At 44.0% G+C, this 20,653-nt stretch overlaps 2 protein-coding genes across 2 annotated transcripts in view; one reads left to right on the top strand and one right to left on the bottom strand.

Moving 5' to 3' along the window:
* Window positions 1-2,322, bottom strand: part of FBXL13 (F-box and leucine-rich repeat protein 13) — a 75,179-nt gene extending 72,857 nt beyond the window's left edge. Inside the window, exons 1-2 of the mRNA XM_015415053.1 lie at window positions 2,277-2,322; window positions 757-809 (exon numbers count right to left, since the gene is read on the bottom strand). Of these exons, the coding sequence (XP_015270539.1) occupies window positions 757-809; window positions 2,277-2,322 (99 nt within the window). The remainder of the gene's footprint in view (window positions 1-756; window positions 810-2,276) is intronic.
* Window positions 1-19,700, top strand: part of LRRC17 (leucine rich repeat containing 17) — a 43,779-nt gene extending 24,079 nt beyond the window's left edge. Inside the window, exons 2-4 of the mRNA XM_015415072.1 lie at window positions 3,059-3,962; window positions 11,536-11,691; window positions 19,255-19,700. Of these exons, the coding sequence (XP_015270558.1) occupies window positions 3,197-3,962; window positions 11,536-11,691; window positions 19,255-19,655 (1,323 nt within the window). The 5' untranslated portion in view covers window positions 3,059-3,196 and the 3' untranslated portion in view covers window positions 19,656-19,700. The remainder of the gene's footprint in view (window positions 1-3,058; window positions 3,963-11,535; window positions 11,692-19,254) is intronic.
* The last annotated feature ends 953 nt before the right edge of the window (window positions 19,701-20,653 follow it).

Below are 20,653 nucleotides of genomic sequence, written 5' to 3'. Positions count from 1 at the left end.
ACCAAGTAAAACCTTTGTTTTGATACAGCTTGAAACTTGAAAGCTGTTAAGGTGCTCCTTTGATAGTAAACTATAAGGTGAGATAGTTTTCAATCTATGGCTGTGATCACACAGTGTAAATTGTTGCGGGGCATATCAGCCAGACAGCACACCCTGCTGTGAGTTACCCATCCTGTGACATCCTGTGGTCAAGCATCCACATTATTGCAGTGCCTTAGCCACGGAGTGTGCTGCCAAGAATTTTTCAAAATGCATGCACACACATGTGCTCATGCGCATGCATGCACATGCACATATAGGCAAAAAAAAAATTAAAACCTTCCTAGCTGCAGGAATGGATCTGCAGGTTCAGAATGCCAAATCTGTTCTGCACGCACTCCTCCATGTTCAGACATCCGGCCATGCACAATGAATGCGCGGGGAATCAAAAACACCACTTGTGATGTTGTGCCTTTTTAACCTGGATCCAAGTCATCCTATGATGGTATGAGTATACCAAGAGTACGCCTGACAGATGTGGCTGTGTGACTGCACCCATTTGATCTGGAGGAGAGGGGTGACTGTGTTGGGCCAAACTGCTTGTTTGATCACAGACTATATTTCTTCTTAATATTTGTAGGCATATCTTGCTGGATCGTATATTCCCCCTTTAAATAACATTTAGACTTCCAACTTTTCTGTAGAAACTGGAATTTAAACTCAAATTTGCTTTTTATTCTGTTTAAGGCTTCTCCCACTTATAACGTTAATACTTACATTTAATCCTTGGCATTTGGAGACATTTAACTTTTGCAAATTCCGGCACTGACCTAAAATAAACAACAATAATAAATGGAAAGCTAGACTTAATTGAAAAACAAAAGGTTATATCAGTCCCAAACTGGTAATGCTATTGAAAAGGATAATATTAAAGACAATTATTGAAATACCATAAGAGCAGGGGTCATTTGGGGGGGGACGCGGGGGGAGGCCATCCCCCTGGGTGAGGTGCGGGAGGGCGGGGCCTGGAGCTCCCTGCTAGTGCCCGCTGGAGGTCGCCGCCGGCTGTGGGGAGGACACACTTCCGGTGATGTCAGGGTGTGTGGCATATGCTAATGAGTTATGCTAATGAGTCCCCCTAGCTCTTTTTCTACGAAATGACCCCTGCATAAGAGTCTGGTTTAGGCTAAAAGGTGGAGGATTATATAAATAAATTAAAAAACAAGTTCTCTCTTAACTTTAAGAAACTAATTGTCATAGGATAGAATACAGAATTTGAAAATATAACTGAAGGCTGTGACAGTGGGTTACAATGCACAAGTTGACAGGAAAATGTGCTTCAGTGTATTCTGCTTGTGCAAGCAGTAACACAGTGGTTACAGAAACACAGTACTTTAGGATTTAACAGAATAACAATGTGCATGTGGAACAATAGAATGTACAACAGATGGTTCATATGATTTCATTTAATATGGTTTCGTAATGGTATCAGAAGAAATACCTTGTGTTTTGACTTGGGCATGCAGAAAAGCCAGTGGGGATATAACTGCTTTCACTTAGTGCAAGTAGATAGCAAAGACAGTTTCCACATACATCAGGACAGTTGCACATGCAGAAATCTTCCCTGGGATCCAACCAACTACAGATAGGATTGATTGACTCAAAGTCAAATTAGATGTTACCTTTTTCACATGGTTTCAAGTGTTTCCCACAGCTACACCCCAACTGCTGGGAATTGCTTCTAAAAAAGGGGGAGGAGAATCCAAAGGGGCTTGGAACAACACTGCGGGAGGAGAGGTACTCCTGCCTTTCCCCCCCCCCCAGCAGTTTTCTCACGCAAAAACTATGCTGTGGGGAAGTTATTTCACCAGTTTTGTTGCTGCATGTGCATAGATACTCCAAATGGAGCAGCAAAACTGGCAAAATAACTCCCCCCTGCAGCATGGTTTGTGTGTGAGAAAACTACTTGATGGGGGGAGCCCTCCCTCCCCCTGCAGTACTGTTCTGAGCCCATTTGGACTTTTTTTTTTAAAGGAGCAGTTCCCTACAGCTGCTGTGTGGCTGCAGGGAACACTTGAAAATGCATGAAACACAAAATTGCATAAAAATGCGTGGGTAAAGCTAACATCTAGTTTGGCTCTGACATCCAGGACAGGAGATAAAGTAGGAGTCCCTTTCACTCCAGTTTCTAAAGGCACATTTCTGTCTTATGGTAAGTGACCCAAAAGGTCTTCTTTTATTGGCATTCCAGAATAATTTTATCAACTTTTCTCATGAAAAGATGGTTTCTTACAAACCTTGACAGTGCCAGTAATTTTTGCCTTTGATAATTTCAGTTCTCATACTATGAGAAGTTTCCTTAAATATGCTTATACAAGCTGCTTATAAAAGCTGTCATCTGCAATGCAACTGTCGTCTTCTGACAGTTCCCAGATTTGATTGGATCAACAGGCAAAATGTCAGCCTGTAGTTAATTTTTTGTGTTGAAAGTCAGTGCTAGAAAAGATTGGGACAATACAAACTCTGTTACCTAAAGTACTCCCTAAAGAATCTTGAATTCCTGTTGGCTCACTTTTTTCATTGATCCACTTCCTCCTCTTTCTGACCCCAGGCTGACAGAGAATAAGCACTACTGGCCAGGCATCTTGTCTGGCGACAGGTCCTGTTGTTATATGTAGGCAGGACAGGATGAACCCTCTATTGTCCCAGGGACAATTGTACATAACATCATACCATGTTGGAAGTGTAGGACAACATGGTAAATACTTAAAAGAAGTGGATTGTTATATCTGAAGAAGCCAACTATTTTTTTAATTTAGGGAGAACTCTGCATCATATGAATAGATATTGAATTTGTCCTCAGGGATGCCTGTGTCAGGCCAATGTAGGGCATTTATGTGACATTCGACTGTAGTTTATGTGAAGTGAGAAGCTGATATCTTTCTTTAATAGGGAAATACACCATTACTAACTTAATCAAAATAACTGTTAAGTTGTGGATTAATTCAAAATTCTGATTGCAAGTTTATGTTATCATCATCTACAGAAATGTCTTTCTAATATGCTGCATTTCTTCCAGCACAGGGATTCCAAATAACCCAGCTGTGCCTCCTTGACTCACAATCATAAGTTTAAGACTTACAAACTCAGATTTCAGAGGAATACTCTGACTGTTCCAGCTGTCTTACAAAGAAATTGGGACCAGCTGGATGTCAGGATGCAAGTGGTTACAATTATAATACTACTCTTCTTTTGTAAAGCAGCTGACTCTAAGAAGACAAGGAATGGAAGTTCACGAAACAGAGCAAATAATGGAAGGGCAAATGGCTTAAGAAGGGCATCCAGCACTGTTAAGCGCTATACCCCAGTCCTCCCGTGTGATGTATACACGTATCTGTATGACAAATACTTAGATTGCCAAGAAAGAAAACTAACTTTTGTATTGTCTGATTGGCCTGAAGATTTAAAACACATGCTCCTAGCAAGGAACAGGATTCGTAAATTGAAGAACAGCATGTTTTCCAAATACAAAAAACTAAAGAGCTTAGATTTACAACAGAATGAGATATCAAAAATTGAGGACCAAGCTTTTTTTGGTTTAACCAAACTGACTACACTCTTACTTCAGCACAATCAGATGAAAGTCTTGTCTGAAGAGGTATTTATTTATATGCCTCTTCTGAGTTACTTGCGCCTATATGATAATCCTTGGCATTGCAACTGTCAGATGGAAACTCTTATAACAATGCTACAGCTTCCAAGAAACAGGAACTTGGGAAATTATGCTAAATGTGGACATCCAACAGAACGAAAAGGTCAAAAGCTCAAACAGATAAAAGCTGAATCACTATGCACTGACGAGGAAAGACTGGACCCAAGCAATCTAGTAGTTCCAAAGCCTGAGGTCAGCAGACCTGAATTTGATCCCTCTCTCTGCCACAATTATTTGTACCCTGTACAAACACTAGACTGCAGTAAAAAAGGTTTGTACATTTCAATTAAACGTCAACATTTTATCTGCAGATTCTCATATCATTAAAGAGATGCCTCTGTGCATGGAAAGGGCAAGACATACAATTTTGTTAGAACTCAGTCGAAGTAATACAATATTTTGCCATCCAAGCATTAGTCATAATAATTAGTACACTAATCTATCCCTGGATGGTGGCCAGTAAAGTCTGGCCCCGTCTGCAGATGCCTGAATTTGTGGATGGGGACCACACCAATGCTAAAGAGATTTTTATGCAAACTTTGGGGTTCCCTTAGGTTTGCAGAAAAATCTGAAATCTTAATAAAAATATATTGGGGGGCTTAAATTGCCCCCAAAATAAAAAAGCATCTGCACAAGCACAGACAATGCACTTACTGGTAGAGCTGGTTGTGGCCACCGCAGGGAGCTGCTCTCAACTGGCTGCTGTGGCAGAGGATGCCAGGAGAAGTTCCAGGCACAGCAGCAGTGGAGGAGAGGCTGTGGGCCTGGCTGCCATGGTGGAGGACACTGGGAGAAGTTCCAGGCCCAGTAACTGTGGTGGAGGATACTAGAAGATGGTCCCAGGCACTGCTGCTGAACTCAAAGGTGGGTGGTGAGGCCCGGAGCCACACTAGCCTAGGCGATGGGGGGATGGGATTCCCCTATAAGTGTTGGGGCCCCCCACTTATAAATAATAATAATGAATACACAGTTCAATTATACAATGCCAGAAATGAACTCATGTGCCATAAATATTGTAAATAGGAGTCTTGGGATAAGCAAGGTAAAAGAGGCCAGGTATACTTGTAAGTCAAAGAATAAATTTAGTGGTTAGGTGGCTGTTTAAGAAAAATTGGAAATTTCCAAAATAATCTCAATATTGCCATGTCATAGCTGGACCTAAAAAGAATGAAAAACGAACACAGCTGCTACTAAGGCTATCCATTGTGTCTGTTGGATGCCACAGTTATTAACCTTTGTTCTTATAATCCAATTTTCCAGAATTCATACTAAAGGGAAAAACAACCTCATTTTAGTCCTTTTTGCAATTCATAGTATGATGCATATCTCAACTACAGTATCCAAATATAATATAACTTACCACTGAGTAATTCTTTTTAGGTCCAGTTATGACATGGCAATATTGAGATTATATTGTAACTATCTTTGTAACTATCTTTATATTGTAAATATCATTTGACTGTGATATTATTTCATATCAGTCCATGATCTGAGGAAGAGAGTATGAAATGAAGCTGCATAAATCCACAGTCTTTGTCTGTTTATCAGAATTTAGGATTGTGATTTTTTCTGTTGGTATATTTTAGACTTTGAATAACGACACAGTTGTGTTTCTTTAACTCATGTTTAAATTTTCAATATAAGTCCTACTATTTGGATTGTATCATTGAATATATACGGCAGGATTTTGGAATTTTGTAAAAGGTATTTATACAAATTGACTTTCCTATATCATAGGATTCTTTGATGTAACATTGTTATAAGAGTGATTTTTGATAATACACTGTATATTAGTGGAGTGAAATTTGAAAAGAAAAAAATATACCTTAGTGTTTTTTATAAATAGTCTTCATTAGTCTACAACTTCATACTGGTATGGTTTTACAGTTTTCTGCTTGTTTCTTATTGAACAGTGACCCCTCCAGTGGTTGGTTTAAGAAAATCTGCCATTAAGTTAGGTGAAGCTGCGCACACTCACACATTCCCTATAGTTATAAGAATTATATAGTTATAATTCAGTTTGAGAGGCAATATTTTCCATTCCTCAAATAGAGGTTAAACAAGAATATCTAGGGTTTATGATTCCCAAGGCAGTTTACAATCACAAGATAAAACATCAGTAATTAAAAATAATTATATTAACAAAATAATCGTAATCATTACAACAGGTAAAAATTATTGTACCCATAAGTGTCTTGAAAATGAGTGAGAGATTGCCTAAGGGCATCTAGGGGAGTCTGGCTGGGGAGAAGTTTGAAATTATATCCTTCTGGATCACAGCTCTTAATAAGGCAAAAGCTCTCCACTGATGACCTTCATGCTCATTTCATCAAGTATCTCAACCATAATTAGAAGAATCATGTAAAAAAAGGATTCTACCACCTACCGGATGTATTCAGATATTATAAAAAGCCACACTTTATAATCCATGGCTTCATTAAACTCCAGTTTAGTATGATATCTCAATGTAGGGCTATTTTTGGGCAGGAACGCACAGGAACGGAGTTTCGGCTGGCTTCAGAGTTGGCTACGCCCACTACAGCCAAAACCTCTCCATGCATTGCTACAGAGGAAAGGCCTGGAGAGCGACCCCCCCTCCCTGGTGACTTTGAGGTGGGCAGGCTAGGGGGCCCCCTGCAAGGATCGGGGAGGCATTTAAATGCCTCCCCGTGCCTTCCCCAGCCTGTCCAACGGCTGGCTTGCCCGGGCTCCCACAGCCGCAGGGCACCCAGGCAAACCAAGGGAAGGCAGTTTAAACTGCCTTCCCTCCCCTCCAAGGGCCGGTTTGCCCAGGCTCCCCACAGCCGCAGGGCGCCCAGGCAAGCCAAGGGAAGGCAGTTTAAACTGCCTTCCCTTCCCTTCAAGGGGGGGCTTGCCCGGGCGCCCCACAAGCCAAGGGAAGGCATGGGGTGTGGCCTAATATGCTAATGAGCCATGTTGTCAGGGGTGTGGCCTAATAGGCTAATGAATTTCTGCTATTGGGTGTGTCCTATTATGATAATGAGTTCCTGCTCTGCTTTTTCTACAAAAAAGCCCTGTCTCAATGCAAGCCACTTAAATTGTATTAAGCAGCATGGCCTTCTGTGAACAAAAACAGGAGTGCAGAAGAACTGTACTAGAGTACAGTGTTGTATAGGGGTTAAGCTCTGGGAGACTGGATCCCCACTCTGCCATGGAAGCATGCTGGGATGACCTAGTACCAGTCACACACTTTCAGCCTAGTCTACCTCACAGGATTGTTGTGATGATAGAGTGAATGAAAGGAGAATAATATAATCCACTCTGAGTCCCCACTGGAGAGAAAGGCCAGATATAAAAGAGGTAATAAAAGAAATTTATAACCCAAGAAAGAGTAAGTGATCTTGGCATGGTTATACTTTTTTTTTTGGCCAAGCTTGTATTTTTTTCTGAGGATTTAAACAAAATAGAGAATGTGACAAAATGGTACAATAGAAATTCCTTTTATTAGATGCGCATTGATTTATGAATTTTGAGCAGGAGAAAAAAACAAAAGGAATAAAAGGACTGAAACAAATTTTGCTACCGCCAAAGTACTCTTAGGATCATTATCTCTAAGCAAATAAAACAGAGATTCCAGAGCACAGAGTAGTGCCTAATCCATAGTAAGTGGCTTAATATAGAAATCCCAAATATTCTTTTAACCCACCACCACCACCATTCAAGCAGAACATGAAACCATGTGTCAGTCATTAAGGCCACAAGGGCAGAGTTTATCAGAATAAGGCCCAGGCCTGTAGCTGCCGGGCCTATTCAAAAATCTTCCTTGTAGAACCATGGAGAGCTAAATATTTAATCTTGCAAACAGAAAAGCGCTAAAGTAGTGCAGGGTGGTTAAATAATACATAAGGGAGTAAAGACCTCGGGAGAGAAATACCGAAGAACAAGGGCAAACAAACTCAATGAGCTCTAAGTAAAGACTGAGGGGGCTTGCATGATTCAATGAAGCTGTGGGCTATGCCGTGAAGGGCCACCCAAGACGGACAGGCCACAGCAGAGAACTCAGACCAAGTGTGATCCCCCTGGAGAAGGAAATGGCAACCCACTCCAGTATGTTTGCCAAGAAAACCCCATGGACAGTATCAAAAGGCTAAAAGATATGACGCCGGAAGATGAGCCCCTCAGGTCGGAAGGTGTCCAATATGCTACTGAGGAAGAGCAGAGGGCAAGTACAAGTAACCCCAGAAAGAGTGAAGCGGCTGGGCCAAAGCCGAAAGGACACTCAGTTGTGGATGTGTCTGATGGTGAAAGGAAAGTCTGATGCTGCAAAGAACAATACTACATAGGAACCTGGAATGTAAGATCTATGAATCAAGGTAAGCTTGACGTGGTCAAAAATGAGATGGCAAGACTGAACATCGATATCCTAGGAATCAGTGAACTAAAGTGGACAGGAATGGGCGAATTTAACTCAGAAGACCATTATATCTACTACTGTGGCCAGGAATCTCGTAGAAAAAATGGTGTGGCCTTTATAGTCAACAAGAGAGTGCAAAAGGCAGTACTGGGATACAATCTCAAAAATGACAGAATGATTTCTGTCCGATTCCAAGGCAAACCATTCAACATCACAGTAATTCAAGTGTATGCCCCAACCACTGATGCAGAAGAGGCTGAAGTGGACCGGTTCTATGAAGACCTACAACACCTCCTAGAACTAACACCAAAAAATGATGTCCTCATCATCATAGGGGACTGGAATGCTAAAGTAGGAAGTCAAAAGGTAACTGGAATAACAGACAAGTTTGGCCTTGGAAAGCAAAATGAAGCAGGGCAAAGGTTAACAGAGTTTTGTCAAGAGAACACACTGGTCATAGCGAACACCCTTTTCCAACAACCTAAGAGGCGACTCTACACATGGACATCACCAGATGGGCAACACCGAAATCAGATTGACTATATAATTTGCAGTCAAAGATGGAGAAGCTCTATCCAGTCAGTAAAAACAAGACCTGGAGCTGACTGTGGTTCAGATCATGAGCTACTCATTGCAAAATTCAGACTTAAACTGAAGAAAATTGGGAAAACCACGAGGCCATTCAGGTTTGACCTAGATCGCATCCCTGATGAATATACAGTAGAGGTGAAGAATAGATTCAAGGGTCTGGATTTGATAGATAGAGTGCCTGAAGAACTATGGACAGAGGTTCGTGACATCGTACAGGAGGCAGCAATCACCACCATCCCAAAGAAAAAGAAATGTAAGAAAGCAAAGTGGCTTTCTGATGAGGCTTTACAAATAGCAGAGGAAAGAAGGAAAGCGAAAGGCAAAGGCGAAAAGGAAAGATTTACCCAACTGAACGCAGATTTCCAGAGAACAGCAAGGAGAGATAAGGAGGCCTTCCTGAATGAACAGTGCAAAGTAATAGAAGAAAACAATAGAATGGGAAGGACTAGAGATCTCTTCAAGAAAGTTGGAGAAATCAAGGGAGCGTTCCATGCAAAGCTGGCCATGATAAAGGACAAAAACGGTAGGGACCTAACAGAAGCAGAAGAGATTAGGAAAAGATGGCAAGAATACACAGAAGAACTATACAAGAAAGACCTCGATGTCCTTGACAACCACGACGGTATAATCACTGACCTCGAGCCAGACATCCTGGAATGTGAAGTTAAATGGGCCTTAGAAAGCATTACTAACAACAAAGCTAGTGGAGGTGATGGTATTCCAGTTGAGCTATTCAAAGTCTTAGAAGATGATGCTGTTAAAGTTCTGCACTCCATTTGCCAGCAAATTTGGAAAACGCAACAGTGGCCACAGGATTGGAAAAGGTCAGTATACATTCCAATCCCAAAGAAGGGCAATGCCAAGGAATGTTCAAACTATCGCACAATTGCACTCATATCACACGCTAGCAAGGTCATGCTCAAGATCCTACAAGCTAGGCTTCAACAGTACGTGGATAGAGAACTACCAGAAGTACAAGCTGGGTTTCGAAGAGGTAGAGGAACTAGAGATCAAATTTCCAACATTCGCTGGATTATGGAGAAAGCAAGAGAGTACCAGAAAAACATCTACTTCTGCTTCATTGACTATGCTAAAGCTTTTGACTGTGTGGATCACAACAAACTATGGCAGGTCCTTAAAGAGATGGGAGTACCAGACCACCTCACATGTCTCTTGAGAAACCTGTATAAGGGCCAAGAAGCGACAGTTAGAACCGGATATGGAACAACTGATTGGTTCAGCATAGGAAAAGGAGTACGACAAGGATGTATATTGTCACCTTGCTTATTTAATATATATGCAGAGTACATCATGCGAAATGCTGGCCTGGATGAATCACAAGCGGGAATTAAGATTGCTGGGGAAAAGATCAACAACCTCAGATATGCAGACGATACCACTCTGATGGCAGAAAGTGAAGAGGACCTCAAGAGCCTCTTGCTCAGGGTAAAAGAGGAGAGCGCAAAAGTGGGCTTGAAGCTCAACATCAAAAAAACTAAGATCATGGCATCCGGCCCCATCACTCCTTGGCAAATAGAAGGGGAAGTCGTGGAAGTAGTGACAGACTTCACGTTCCTGGGATCCCAGATCACCGCAGACTGTAACTGCAGCCATGAAATTAAAAGACGCCTGCTCCTTGGGAGGAAAGCGATGGCAAACCTAAACAGCATGATAAAAAGTAGAGACATCTCCCTGCCAACAAAAGTCCGCATGGTCAAAGCAATGGTATTCCCAGTAGTCATGTAGTCATGTATGGCTGCGAGAGTTGGACTATAAGGAAGGCCGAGCGCCGAAGAATAGATTCTTTTGAAGACTCGAGAATCCCTTGGACTGCAAGAAGATCAAATCAGTCAATCCTAAAAGAAATCAACCCTGACTGTACCCTGGAAGGCCAGATAATGAAAATGAAGCTCAAATACTTTGGCCACCAAATGAGAAGGGAGCACTCACTGGAGAAGACCCTGATGCTGGGAAAGATTGAAGGTCAAAGAAGATGGGGACGGCAAAGGATGAGATGGTTAGACAGTGTCATCGATGCAACGAACATGAAATTGAGCCAACTTCAGAGGACGGCAGAAGACAGGAGGGCCTGGCGGGAGCTGGTCCATGGGGTCGCGAAGAGTCGGACTCGACTGTGCGACTGAACAACAACAAACCCACTGACTTCACTAGTAGACATTACATTCTCCTAAGTAGCACAGAGATGAGAATCACTCCTGCTCTTGCATTCCCTATTAAGTTTCTTTCTCCCTGTTAACAGGTGTAAGTTACAATAGTGAAAGTACGGTATATCACACTCAAGATATGACATCGGAAGCTCATTGAGTAGAAACATGTATCTGAATGCTGCCACAATTTGTATAGGAGCTTTTCCGTTTTAATCTATTCGATTCAGCCTTCCTTTGGAACAAAATTATACAGAACCTAAAGGGCAAAAACGTACTAGATTGCCCCAACACAACATGCTGCACCTCATGGCAAATTCTCCATGCAAAAGGTATTTGCAGATCAGATAGCATTGATTCAAGCCACCTAGGGCAGAGGCAGCCTAAATCCTCATTACTGCTTTGAGGGAAAGGAGAAGGGTCAGTACTTAAGCGGCCTCAACAGCAACACTCTTTATAAAATGCCATTTAGCAAAGAGGACAAAAACCATGAAAAAATGCTCTAATGTATAAAAAGAATTTTTTAATGTAAGGATGGTTTCTTCAGTAATGCAGACAGTTTACTTTATTCGAAGCTCTCTGTGCTTATGTGAGTTGTGCTAGAGATGGTGGAGTCCAGCATAATGCTCTTTTACTTTGTGTATCTGTCTTAAAAGTTTAATTGGTGGCAAATTCCTGAGTTTTTATGACCTATATTTCTTCTCTTCCCAAAGAGTTAAAGACAGTTCCTGGTAACATACCTCCAGATGTAGTTAAACTCGATCTTTCTAACAATAAAATTAAGCAGCTACGACCGAAGGAATTTGAAGACATTCATGACCTGAAGGTATTAAATCTTAGTGGTAACGGGATCGTTCACATAGATCCAGGTGAGCAAACTTATAATATATTTTCAAAGCTCAAATAACATTATGGTACAACAGTTATTTTCCTCAAAGTAGGATTTTTTAAAAAAACAAAGTAAATCCACAGATATAATTTGCATACTTGACAGTTCACAGAGCAGTGCTGACTATGGAAGGCAGGAACAGCTACACTTGGGAAATTAGTTCCTAACTGTCTGGGTCAAAGGCAGCTTAGAGAAACCCAGCCACTTCACATAAATGTGTAGTTTGGCCCTGACAGACTGTTTGAATTTCCATTTTGGCTCAGAACCACAATATTTATTTATCCAGTCTTATGTTTAGAAAATTTGCTTCTGCTTTGCTGTTCCCAAGCGCAGACCAAGGTGAGTTACCTCGCCCCCCCCCCCCAAGAAAGGATAATAACAATCAGGGCTTTTTGAGGTGCCGGAACTCTCAAGAGGGAAATGACGTTTTCAGTCTGTATACTGAAAACTCATGGACTTTTAAACATTTTTAAAAAAAATGTTGAAGAGGTTCCAGAACTCTCTTCCGGTGCATTCCCCCAGAAAAAAGCCCTGATAATACATCCGAATAAAAATAAAATCACTAGAACATAAAACATTCATTAATTTGACAGTTGTGATCCGAACAATCTGATTCACCACTGGCTGCTTACTGTATGTCGTAACTGTAGTACTACAGTTGTCAGGTATGCCAAATTCCATAATAATGTCAAAGACCTATGACTTTTTTACCCATCTGACAGAGTGTTAGGCTTCTGTTCCTCAAAGAATAGCTGTCACCCCATTGTTCCTTCATATGTAACTTTTAAAAGTGAATGTAGCTTCAAGAAAAACAGGTTGCGTACCTGTAACTGATGATCTTCGAGTGGTCATCTGTGCAGTACCAAACATGGGTTGGGCGCCTGTGCACAACCTTGACCGGAAAAACTTCTAGAGCTTTGCTTCAAAAACTTTTTGACGGGCTCTCTTCCCGCCCTGGGGAGCAGGCACGTACTGCCCATGCCTGGAGTGGGGGAGAGAGCCGCCTCCCACTCAGTTCCTTCGACCACTACCGGTAAGCCCCATCAAGCCAAAGAAAGGTGAACAGGTGATGCCAGCAGTGGGGAAGGCTGGGTGGGATTGTGGTACTGCACAGATGACCACTCGAAGATCATCAGTTACAGGTAAGCAACCTATTTATCTTCATCGTGGTCTCTGTGCAGTTCCACACATGGGTGATTACAAGAGCTGAGCCAGTTGGAGGAGGGAGCTGGCAGCTGCAGAAAACACAAAGAGTACTGGTTAAAACACAGCGTCATCAGTGAGAAGAAACACCCAAGGGTCCTACCTGGGGACACAGCAGGGTCAAGCGAAGAGAGATCGCAGCACCGACTGGCTGAATGCAGCATCCCGTCAAGCTCGGACGTCAAGTGCATAGTGGGTCATGAAGGTCAATGCTGAGTACCATGTAGCAGCCACACATATGTCCTCTAATGGAACACCAGCCGGGAAAGCGGTGGGTCGATACCGCCCATGTGGAATGGGCAGTGACACAGGTAGGAACGGGTTGATGTGCAAGCTCATAGCAAAGGACTATGGTGGAAGTCACCCATTTAGTCATGCGTTGAGAGGAAATTGGCTTCCCCACTGAGGCGGGCCATAGGCAAGGAACAGCCAAGGAGATTTACGTATAGGCTGAGTCCTGTGTAAATAAAAAGAGAGCGCTCTGCGTACATCGAGGCAGTGGAGGGCTGTCTGAGGAGCATCAGTTGGATTTGGAAAGAAAGTAGGTAGAACAGACGATTGAGACAGGTGAAAAGCAGAAACAACTTTAGGCAGGAAAGAAGGATCTGGTCTAAGGACAACCTTCTCCCTATGAAAAATTGTATAGGGGGGATCAGCCCGAAAGGCAGCTAGTTCCCCTACTCTGCGTGCAGTAGTAATCGCTATAAGGAAGGCCGTCTTCCAAGAGAGCAACTTGAGATAGACCGTAGCCATGGGCTCGAATGGCTTAGACGTAAGTTGAGTGAGAACGAGTGACAGACTCCACAAAGGCACCCAAGGCTTCCTAGGGAGACAAAGGCGGAGGAGACCTTTAAGGAACGACTTTGTAAGATGGTGGGAAAAGACTGTGGATCCCTGTATCAAAGGATGGTAGGCAGAGATGGCAGCTAAATGGACCTTTAACAACGAGTATGCAAGGCCATTATTTTTAATGAGACGACGTTGGAAAAAATTTCACAGAGAGACGACTGGATGGGATCGAAGGAGTGGTCAGAGGCATACGACTGGAACCTCTTCCACTTCAAACGGTAAGTGGCATGGGTAAAGGGCTTCCTGGCATTCAGGAGGACTTCAGACAGGCGGGAAGTCTAGGGCAGGATCTTCCAGGCCGTCAATCTGAAGAAGCTCGCATCAGGGTGCAGGATCCTTCCTCAAACCCGAGAGAGGAGATCGGGGATGACAGGCAGCGGTCGGAACGTCCAGTTGGAGAGACAAAGGAGGTGCGGAAACCAGACTTGGCGCAGCCACCATGGAGTGACAAGGATGCATGACGTGGCATCGGCCACAATCTTCTGAATGACATGGGAGATCAAGGGGAACAGAGGGAAGAAGCAGAATAGGGTTCCCTTCCAGGTGTGGAGAAAGGCATCTCCCAGCGACTGAGCAGATGGCGGACCGCGGCTGAAAAAGAGGTGACACCGGGTATTGTTTGCAGTTGCAAACCCGTCGACTACAGGGCGACTGAACTTGAGAAAGAAAGGTTTCAGGTATCGAAGGGGGTGGACCATTCATTGTCCGAGGAGCGGAAGCGGCTCAATTGATCAGCATTGATGTTTTGAACACCCGGAATGTGTATCGCAGAAAGCGTGATGGAATGGCGGAGGCACCAGCTCCAAAGATCGATGGCTGACTGGCAAAGACGAAGGGAGGCAGTCCCGCCCTGCTTGTTTATGTAGTAAATGGTGGTGGTGTTGTCTGAGGCAACCCAAACAACTCGGCCCCGAAGCACCGGGAGGAAAGAGCAGAGAGCAAGATGAACCACACGCAGCTCCAGGACATTGATATGAAGGGTGGCCTTGTGAGGAGATCAGGTCCCCTGCGCTGAAAGAATTCCACACTGGGCTCCCCAACCCCAGAAGGACGTTTCTGTGGAGATCGACACTTGCGGAGGAGGATGCCGAAAGGGCATGCCAGAGAGCAGGTGCTGAGGATGAGGCCACCAGGCGAAGGAGTCGACAACAAGGGGTGGGATTGACAGGATTTTGTGCCACAGACTGTGGAGAGGGTTGAAGGCACGGAGAAGCCATAGTTGGAGAGGACGCATTTTCAACCTGGCATGATGGACGACAAAGACAGTAGACACAAAGTGCCCCAGGAGCCTCATGACAGACCGAGCGGACTGCCGGGGAGAGGTCTGGAACTGCGAGATCCACGAGAGTATGTCGGAGGCCCTTGAGTTTGGGAGAAACGTGGTTTCATGATTGGTATCGAGCCTGGCACTGAGATATTGAAGGACCTGGACAGGTCGGAGAGATGACTTGGGTAGGTTGACACAAAGCCCGAGGGCACGAAGGAGAGACAGGGTCATTTGGACATCTTGGAGGAGCTGGTCTTGCATGGTGGCCACAAGAAGCCAGTCATCGATATAGGGATACAGGGCAATCCCACGACGATGGAGGTCTGCAGCCATCAGCTTGGTAAAAACCCTTGGGGCAGTGCAGAGTCCGAATGGGAGGACCCGGTATTGGTAGTGTACGTTGCTGACAGTGAAATGCAGAAACCTTTGGTGTTGGGGATGGATAGTGAAGTGAAAATACACATCCTGGAGATTGACAGATGCTAGCCATGCAGCCTTGGAAATCAGTGGAAGAATGGACTGTAAGGTGACCATTCGGAACTTGTGGCATCGAACGTATCGATTCAAATCCCGAAGGTCCGTAATGGCCCTGAAGCCGCCATCCCTCTTCGGTACGAGGAAATACTCTGGGACGACCTCGATGGCGCCCTTGGTCAGAAGGGCAGAAATCTTGAGATGGAGGAAATGATTCGGGGGGGGGGGGGGGGGGATGACAAAATGAGGTAGGGAGGGAGGCGAAACGAACTCTATGGCATACCCGACCCATAGGATGGTAAGGACCCAGGAATCGGTGGAAATTCCTTCCCACATTGTCAGAAAGGGGAAGAGTTGGGTCTGGACATGAGGGGTGTATGACGGAGGAGACAGCAGGCGATCAAAGCGGTCAAACAGACTGCTTGGGCTGCTGGGGGGTTTTAGGAGCCTGTTGGCATGCCCTATTCGAGTGACGGGAGTCATAGGGCCTCTTTCTCCATTGGGAAGTGGGTGTGGGAGACGGCTGGCACCTTGAATAATATGGCTTCCAAGGACAGTACCGATATCTAGGCATCGAGGTTGAGACACCCAGGTTCCGAGCCTGCTTCCGACTATCATCAACAGCTTTCAAGGCCTCGTCAGTGGTGGAGTGGAAGAGACCTTCGCCATCGAACAGGAGGTCCTCAATCTGAAATTTCACATCGGGCTGTAAAGAGGTACCTCTTAGCCAAGCATGATGACGGAGGGCGACGAAGGAGACCTTTGAGGAGCAAGTGACAGCATGATGGACTGAATTGATCTGCTGTTTCAAGATCATACAAATTTCCGACAAAGACCCCGACAACGTGGGATGGTGTTCCTCAAGAACAAACTCCAAGACAGGACGTACTGCATTAGCCACATTAAAAGCATAAGCCAACAGGTATGACAGATAGGTCTCAATACGAAGATTCATAGAGGCGAAGGAACACATCTTCTTCGCGATAGCATCCCCCTTGCGACCCTCTCAATTGGGAGGTGTCGAGTGGTGGGCAGATTGGTTCAATTTCAAGGAAGAATGCACCACCATCGAATTCGGTGGAGGCTCACTGAAGAGAAACTTCCCTGAGTTCTCTTGAACTTTATAGAGAGTGTATTGTCTAGAGACAATCGAAGCCGGATGGACCCAATACTCTTTAAGCGTAGAAAGATGGACCGGGAGCAGAGGCAGGGCTGTAGAATGTGGAAGGTCAGCCTGAACCAGCTTGTGAACAACATCGGTCACAGCAGGGGACTCTGTGGAACCCTGGACTTGATGTGCAGAGGCCATCCTGGTCACCAGTTCCAAATAAACTTTCGGGCCCTCAGTGGGATAAATAGAACCCAAGCAGCGAGGCTCATCGTCGATGTGTGTAACATCGAGTTCGAGGTCTCCCGAGTCCAAGTTATCAGAGATCGACATGGGAGAGGACGATCTCAGTGGTTGAGTGAGATCAGCCGGTATCCCTAGGTCTCGAGAGCTCAGGAGGCTGGTCAGGAGCCACAGAGCGGGTCAAAGTCACAGATCGAGAATGTCTGGCGTGATCTGGACTGTATCGATGCTCAGTACATTCAAAGTGACATAGCCGGTCATAGCGGTGCTGCTGGGGAGTAGGAGACCTCGGATAGTAGTACGGATAATACGCAGGCCGATCTCGTTCATCAGGAGACCAGTATTGGTAGTCAGAAGGCGATCCCAAGGGGGAAGGCGATGGACGATGAATGAGACGCTTTCGATCGTATCGAAAGCGAGAACAGCGGCCGACAGAATGCTCCCTGCCCTCCAAATTGTGGATCGGGTTATGGGAGTGTGGATACGGAGATCGAGAGTCCCAGTGAGACGACAAATCGGGAGGCGATCTCATGGACTGACCCAGCAGAATAAGGCCAGACACTGAAGAGAGCGTAGGTGGTGGGGTTGGAGGCCGTAAAGTGGACTTGTGGGACACAGCAGCCACAGCAGGAGTCAGTGTCATTAAACCAGTGATGACGACTGGGTCGACAGTCGAAGCCGATGTCGTGGGCTTGACTTTCGATTTCGACAGAGCCTTATCCTCCAGCCGTTTAGGTTTTAGCTTTGGTGCCTTCGGAGCCCCATCCGATGTTTGAGGGGCAGAGGAATGAGAAGCGTCCGAAGACATGGTAGGGCGCAAAGCTGCCTCTAAAAGCACAGCCCTAAGTCGAGCCTCCCTATTACGTCTCGCTTGTCTAGTAAAACTAGCACAATGGACACAGCTATCAACCCTATGGGATTCCCCCAGACAAAGAAGGCAAATATCATGACTGTCATTCAAAGGAATCTTAGCCGGGCAACTACGACACACTTTAAAAAAACTTGTTTTGCCCATACAATCTCCTCCCCACTCACTAAATGGGGGGGGGGGGAGAAATAAAGAAAGTGAAGAAAAATGTTCTGGGTTTTTTTTATATATAGATAGATAGATAGATAGATAGATAGATAGATAGATAGATAGATAGATAGATAGATAGATAGATAGATAGATAGATAGATAGATAGATAGATAGATAGATAGATAGATAGATAGATAGATAGATAGATAGATAGATAGATAGATAGATAGATAGATATAGATATAGATATAGATATCACCCGGAAGTGACGCAACCACGCTGAGCACGCTGGGGGCGGGGCCACGACCATGCGAGGGAAAACCATAGAGTTTTCCTTCGGATGACCGTGGCCCCGCCCCCAGAGTGCCCGGCGTGGTCACATCACTTCCAGGTGACGTGCATGTCGCATGTTTGGGGGGTGGGGTTCCCCCCGGGGCCCAATGTGGCGGGGAACGGGCCTCTGGGGCGGGGTTTTCCCCGCCCCCTGGGGGGACTTGGCAAGTCTACCTCCAGACCACTAGTTAAGTTCCTTCTCCCAAGCCCTGCTCTCCATGCCACTACCAGCAGAGGTGAGATGAGTAGCAACCTAAGAAAGGTGTTTTGTTTTTTGAGCTGGTGCCTCAGCTTTGGGGTACTCTCCCCTTTGAAGGTTGCCCAATGCCTGCTTTACCATCTTTAAGTTGGCAGACCAAAACATTTCTCTTCACTCAAACTTTTAATGGAAGGATTATCCATCTTTTTAAAATTGTTTTTATACCCTACTTCTTATTTTTAGGCTGTTTTATAAAAACCATTATATGTTCCTTGCAGAAATTGTTTTTTTTAGGCTTCTGAATATTACTTTTATGCTGTTTTTTCCTTTGCTGTTTGCTTCCTGGTGTTAATTTTTGTTCTTTATTGTATATTATTTTAGTGTTGTTTTTAGTTTGTGAGTAGGATTGCCAGCAAAACTCTAAGTTGCAGTGCCAGCATTTTGGGGGTGGAGACTGAAAAAACAGCACTCCATGATGATGTGACATCACTTCCAGCTAGGAATCCAGAAGAGACATCATAGCATTGCATGACACTCTTGGAATTTCCAAGATCTCTAAACCATAGAGATTAGGAAAATTCCTGAAGCATCACACAAAGTGTCAATGCTACTTCCAGGAAATGATGTTGCCACATCATGCAGTGTCTGCCCCCATTTTCTCCCTGCTGCTCCACTGAGAGCCAGTGGGGATGGGAAGCACTGGTGGAGGTTTTAAATCCTACTTGTGAGCCCCCTTGAAAAGGTCTCTGGAGAATCAGTATATATCTCTTCTAGACAAATAAGTAAGGAGCAGATGAGATATTTAAATAATTCATCATTTCAAGTTTTTTGTTTTTTTACCCCTGCAGCTGCATTTGCTGGACTCATCAATCTGGAAGAACTAAACTTATCTAACAACTCTCTGCAAAATTTTGAATATGGAGTATTAGAAGACTTGTACTTTTTGAAAATACTGTGGCTTAGAGAAAATCCTTGGAAATGTGACTACAACATTCATTATCTTTTCTACTGGTTGAAGCATCACTACAGTGTTCACTACAGTGGCTTGGAATGTAGAAAACCTGAGGAATATAAAGGTTGGCTGGTTGGCAAATATGTAAGGAGCTATTATGAAGAGTGTCCCAAAGGCAGGCTCTCTGTTTATCCAGAAACGTTTGAACAGGATACAGATGATGAAGAATGGGAAAGGCTCAAGGAACCACAAAGAACAGCAAAGAAACATGGTGTAGTCGTCACTGTAATCGGTTAATTTAGGGGTATTTTTATTGCTACAGTCAAGCCTGTGATACTTTTTCTATGAGAAAAAATGTCTTTTTTTTAAAAAACGTGATGTTTGTTCATAAGGTAATATCTACCTAACATGTTTCATTATTAATCAAAAGATGGCATTATTTACGTATTTCTTTATAAACTTACTATTTTTAATCTGTTGTGGTTCATTTTTGCCACGTCTGGTAATAATTTGTAGACGTTCAATCCAAAGGAGTATGATTTATTGCAATTATCCTACCTACTCCAGAGCTAAGACATTGCAGTAAGATTAAGCTGTTTATAGGATTGGACTCAAGCCTCCTAATTGACTAAGACAGGGCTGTAAACATATTTCAAAATTTTCTAGTCTTGAATCAACATATTAGTTGAATTCAACAGTTGCACAAGTGGAAGATGTTTGTGCAGCAAGGTATTCCCCTTTTCTCCCTTCCCTCCATCCCAGTGGTACTGGCAGAGCCACGTCTGCAATTAGCATCATCCTGAAGAGCCACATGACTATGGTAGGCCCTTTGTGCCAACCCTCTGAACACACACACACACACAGTAAGATATAATAAGGAATAATAAATGTATTAATAATAAAGAGCTAAAACTTTTTAAATTACCAGAGTACCTGTGAATATATAGGATGTATTCTCCCTTCCATTGTTGAACCATAGCTAGCCCTTGTGTGAGGAGAAGGGCATGCAAGTCAGACTTATGACACAAAATAGCATTCAGGCTTTTCAGTTCTCCAGAACTCTTTATTAAGCTGTATAAGATAAATGCTTCCTTATGTTAAAGGCAGCCTTCAAGTTGAACTCTAATGTTGCAAGAGACAGGGCAGCTGGAACCTCTCTCAGTGCTAAATGGGAATTACCAGCCAATCACAAACCACACTGGGCAGTAGCCTTTCCTGAAACATGCCTTGTTGGGGAATGTTGCTCATAGGGTTGCCAACCTCCAGGTGGTACCTGAAGATCTTCTGGGATTACA

This window comes from Gekko japonicus, unplaced genomic scaffold (assembly GCF_001447785.1).
Source record: "Gekko japonicus isolate JY-2015 unplaced genomic scaffold, Gekko_japonicus_V1.1 scaffold5, whole genome shotgun sequence".
NCBI classification, from domain to species: Eukaryota; Metazoa; Chordata; class Lepidosauria; order Squamata; family Gekkonidae; genus Gekko; species Gekko japonicus.
Note: the sequence above shows the minus strand (reverse complement) of the source record. Positions and strands in the feature narration are given on the sequence as shown.